The sequence below is a fragment of the Cariama cristata genome, unplaced genomic scaffold, assembly GCF_000690535.1.
Source record: "Cariama cristata isolate BGI_N322 unplaced genomic scaffold, ASM69053v1 scaffold26333, whole genome shotgun sequence".
In the NCBI taxonomy this organism is placed as follows: Eukaryota; Metazoa; Chordata; class Aves; order Cariamiformes; family Cariamidae; genus Cariama; species Cariama cristata.
In genome coordinates, this window is record NW_009609368.1 from 32,888 (window position 1) to 37,902 (window position 5,015).

At 47.7% G+C, this 5,015-nt stretch overlaps 1 protein-coding gene across 1 annotated transcript; it reads right to left on the reverse strand.

Moving 5' to 3' along the window:
* Positions 1-3,916: 3,916 nt before the first annotated feature.
* On the reverse strand, positions 3,917-5,011 carry ISCA2 (iron-sulfur cluster assembly 2; the record flags this gene model as incomplete). The annotated part of the gene is made up of 3 exons (XM_009697529.1): positions 3,917-4,472; positions 4,663-4,778; positions 4,910-5,011. Coding segments are annotated over 3 exons (393 nt in total), but the record flags the coding sequence as incomplete, so codon positions are not given.
* Between the last annotated feature and the right edge of the window lie 4 nt (positions 5,012-5,015).

Consider the following 5,015-nt stretch of genomic DNA (forward strand, 5'->3'; position numbering starts at 1 on the left):
CATTCCAGAGGAGCACGGTGAACACTGGGTGAGAGCTTCAGCTGGTACGCAGGAAAACAGGCAAAGAGAACGAAGCATCAAAATATCACACATCCTGTCACACTCTCGGCTAATGAACCTGACTGCTGCGTTTGTTAGTGGAGACAGCGTGTGGTTCGGTCCTCAAGCATGTGTTGTAGCAGCTCATCCTGGAAATACAGCACGCTTGCTCTGAATTCAATAAACTCCTCTGGCCAGTCCCAGCTAATGGTGTGAACAGAGGGGTTTATATCACTCTGTTTTTTTACCTCCAGCTGCCAGCGGACGTTCAAAACGCTTGCAAGGCTGAAGACAGTTAATACAAAAGCATTTGTCTTCACAGTGTGGCATCCAGACAAGGGAAGTCTTCTTTCATGCACTTCTGCCTTCCTGTTATTGCCTCCTCCACCGTTCAGTGATTCCTTCCCCAGGTGCTGGATTCAGGCAAGCCCTACGGTGGCAGGAAATTACACCACTGTGTGGGGGAAGCAGAAGCCCCAGTGGGTATCATCTGGGTGTACTGGTTCCTCACCCCTAGCTGTCTTCCTGACGCACCCATCAGCTCCATACAGACATACTATTTCACAAGGAAGAGGATTGAGCTTAGTGAAATTTTGCAGATGAAAATTTGGGGGTGAGAGGGCCAGTTGTTGCCCTAACATCCACCCTAGGCTGGCCCTTGGCCTTATAGGAGCCCCTCACCCTCAAATGCTCTTTGTAGCAAGTAATACCACACAGAAGCCCACCCAGGTGAGCATGGCATTCTCATGCATATCCATAAACCACAAGAAAAGGGGCATGACAAAAATCTGCTATTTCGCTACCACTGCCTGGCTTGAAGCCTGGAACAGGGACCAGTTAATAGACGATGGTGGATATCTAATTTGAAGAACAGAGCCAGAGTCACAGGCTGAGGATGTGCTGGTCATCTACTAACAAGTCCCTGCAGAGCTCCAACAAGCCCTCACCAAAGCGAGGATTCCTATTCCATCCTTTTCTACCTGCCTGTCAGGGACACTGAAGATTGTGCCCTTTTCCCTTGAAGTTTCAACTTAACGTAGGTTTCCATAAATATCTTTTTTGATCATTCATTCCTTGTCAGGTGGGTGAACTGAGAGAATCCTCCTTCTTCACGTGGGGGCAGAGAAAGATTTTCCACTGCAGTTTCTCATTTGCCGTGAAGCGAAGGCAGCACCTCCATCTCCGTACTCCTGCTTTTTCTCAGTGGTTCAGTACAAGGGCTCCCACCTATCCCCCCACTATGGACCCCTCACAGGTGTGCCCTGCCAGTCTCTCACAGCCCAGGCAGAACCCAGTCCCCAGTCTAATCCTCTGGACCCTACTCTTGGCACTGCTGGTCTTGCCCCACAGTCAGTGTGGTGCCATCTTTGCCCCCTAAGGCTACTCAGTGTACAAACCTTGATAGCTGTGGTTTTTTTCTTCCGCAGGAGCCAGGATCTAGCCTTTTCTGCCTACACAGCCAAAATTCACCAAGGTCACCTTCACCCTCCTCTGCTAACACGACTCCCTTTGCTGACTTCCTAACATGGACAGAAGTTTTCAATTTCTGATGTACCAACAGACTTCTTTTAAGAGTCAGGAGGAGTCTGGAGGTGACAGCCCTTTGCACCCATTCCCTACTGGGAACTGGAAGACTAGTAGCTTTGGCCAGTAGATTACAGCTGCTCCCAGGAAGCAGGACTAGGAAGTCCAGCAACGTGTTGTACAGCTGGAACCTCCCCAGCTCCTAGCAGTTTCTCTGATCTAGACACCATACTACTGCAATACCAGATGAATTCAGCTTCAGTCTGCTTCCAAAACAGGCAGCTGCCAAGAACTTTTGCTCTTACCTAGGTCCTGCATGGAGCAGATTCAATCTCACCCCAGACAGAAGTCGAAATACCTGTATACGTCCAGCGCAGCAGCTCTCAAGGAGTAAGGGGTCCACCTAGTGCAGTTAGCGCTGTACTGTCAGAACTGCAGGCAGAGCAAGCCACACATGCCAGCTTCCCTCTCAGCCCAGCAACACTGCCGGTGACACTGGTGGGGACCCAAAGCCTCTTCGTCTGCATAGTCCCTGGGAGGGAGGGGCAGATTCTCTGAAAGGCGTGGCACTCCACATGGACAGCACCTGCTTGATTTACTTTACCACTGTAGAGCAAGGGAAGGCAGGTGGCACCCAGCTAGGTTGGACAGACATGGCATATTTACATTTAGTAAGAAAAGTAATCGAAGACGAAGGCTGCAAGCTTACAGGGGCTGAAGGCAGGCTTTAGTTTGGGGAAAAAAGCCTTAGTAGTTCATGGTTTGCTACCTCCCCAGCACTACTGCTGCACTTTCATTTCCCATAAAAGATTCCAAGAGACTTGACTGAGGTCAGACCGTGTGAAATGGATCAAGAATGGACCTGTACTTCCTGGTTCAGAAAGCAATTCCTCCCCGCCGACTTTCATTGCTCAGTTATCCCAGCTGAAAGAAATTGAGTCTATCTAATGTCCTCTACCTACACAAGCTTTTAGGTCTTACACTTTTCAAAGGCAGTTCTGGCTGACATCACATTCAAGACCTGGAAGCATAAAGTTAGGGCCAAAACATCCTGCAGAGCTTTAGACAAGTTTTTAATCACATCCTTTCATAAAATGGGACAGCGCTACATCCAGTTCCCTCTGATAGCAACATAACTAGGTAGAACTTGTTGACTGCAGGAAACGCAAATGGCTAAACCAAAAGATCTGCTGCTCCAAATCTCATCCATATTCCCCATGTGACAGTCAGAGCAGATCACATATGAACTCCTGTAACACCTACAGATGAAACAAACTAGCTGGCTATCAACTCTTGAGTGCCAGAAATCAATAGGCAAATCAGTGCTGTACATATAAGACTGCTGCTTAGTTTAGAAAGGCATTTGGGAAGCTTAATAACAAAAATGTCTGTGGCATGGACTCTTAACAAGCTCATGTTTGCCATAAGCCATTTCTTGAGACCGAAGTCATGCAGTGCTCCCACACTCAGGTGCAAGACTCAAGTCTTAGACCATTTGGCTATGACCAGATAAAACACAAGGGAGGGAACAAAAATAGCTTCCCCATCTCACCTTTCACCCAGAAGCAGGTGAATCACTTTGATTTAAAAGACACCTAGTGGCAGATAAAAACTACAGAAAACAATTAATCAAAAGGATGTTATTCTGGAAACTTCTAGATTTCCCATTCCATGGGAGCTTCAGAAAGGAAATGAGCTATTTCATTATTTCATCAAACCAGGTACAAGTTAGATAGAGATTAAATGCTGAAGCAAGTTATGGAAAAGATTCTCAGACAACTAAGTCAAAAGGACTTGAGGAACCTTAAGTAGTACTCCAGATCGTCCTCTGCCCGTGTCACCTGAACTTCCCTTCCTGCTGGCAAGGGAAGGCAGCAGACACACTACAAAACCCTAGAGTTTGTATGACCTAAAATTCCAAGTCAGATTTAGGAACAGCTTAAAATAGCACTGGAGGATGGAGGGCTGAGTATTTTATTTTTTTATATATATATATACACATATATACACACACAAGCTTTTTCTTTTTTTTTTTAATAACAGAAATAAGCTATTAATTATTCCTATCTCAATTTTTTAGCTTCACTTACTCTGAACAAGTGAAAACTTTCATCGCAGGGACCAACAGCAAAACCACTGTAGGTTCCTGGGACTGAGAGAAGCCAGTTGGGTAAGAAAACAGCAGAGCATCTGGAAAAGCCCGCTGTGAGTTCGGAAGTGGGGAGCCAGCAACACTAGGAGGTATATGGGAGAGAGACTCCAAGACCCATTCAGCTGGAAGACAAAGGATAAGCAACAGTAGCCCAAAAGAACCCAGATTCTACCCATGTGGGAATGCAGGAGCAATATCAACCAATCCCAAAGACTTTTTTTAGTAAAAACTTTCAATAAACATACAGATATATATATACAGCCATCTCTTGCAGAGACTAGCGGTTAAGTGGTTCCACATTCAAGACAGGGTAGGCAAATCAGCACCACCTGGCCAGTAGTTTACAAGGTGTTGAAGATGCTCCCGTGTGCATGCTCATGGCTACTTCATGTTTCTGAAGGGAAGGTCAACAGTCTTGGAAATAGGCCCAGTGCAGACACACACACAGCTGGAGTCATGTGTAACAGCTGTGTTACAGGGTAAGGGAGATCAAAGGGAACAGCTGGGAAAAGAACAAGCAAAAAACCCTCTGACAACTGCCAGGAAGCGTCCGCAGACAGTGTACATCCATGGGAAGTCCAGTCAGAATTTGACAGAGAAGGAAGTCCCACATGAGCAACCCTTCTCCGCCTGGGGGTTGCTCACCACCTGGAAGGAGCTGCGAATCAGCTCCTGGCTGAAGTCCACCATGGAACCTTTCACGAAGGCCAGGCTGTCCACATCCACAACCACACGGGCACCACCTTGTTCAAACACCCTGCAGAAAAGCAGCATATTTAACCATTAACTGTGCTGCAGACCTCACAGAGAAGCACAGCCTGAGTACTTTTCTTATCTGACAAGCTCCTTCCCTTCAATGTAAGATACCATCATGTCATGCACACCCTTCTTGTCACCTTTGCAAAGAACAGTCATGCCTGACCACCACTACAACCCTTTGCCCTTGCCTGTCATCAGGATTGATAACTGTGTCCAAGGAAAACTTGTACTGGAACCCAGAGCAGCCACCTCCTTCCACCTGCAGCCTGAGAAACTCTGAGCCATCCGTGATCTCCAGCAGCCTCTGCAAAGAAGAAAAAGAAGAGGCTTAAAAGACCCGCTGAACAAACTGGCGGATACTCAAACGATGCGGGCAGTTCAGGCAGTTTGGAAATGCCCCCCTCAGACACCCAAGCTGCCTCCCGGGGGCCCTACCTTCACGCAGCTCTCGCTGAGGAAGACCTGTCCCTCGCTGGGGTCGTTCTCCGTCGGGCCCGGCTGGGAGAAGGACGATGCCCACCGCAGCGGGCGGCCGACTGCA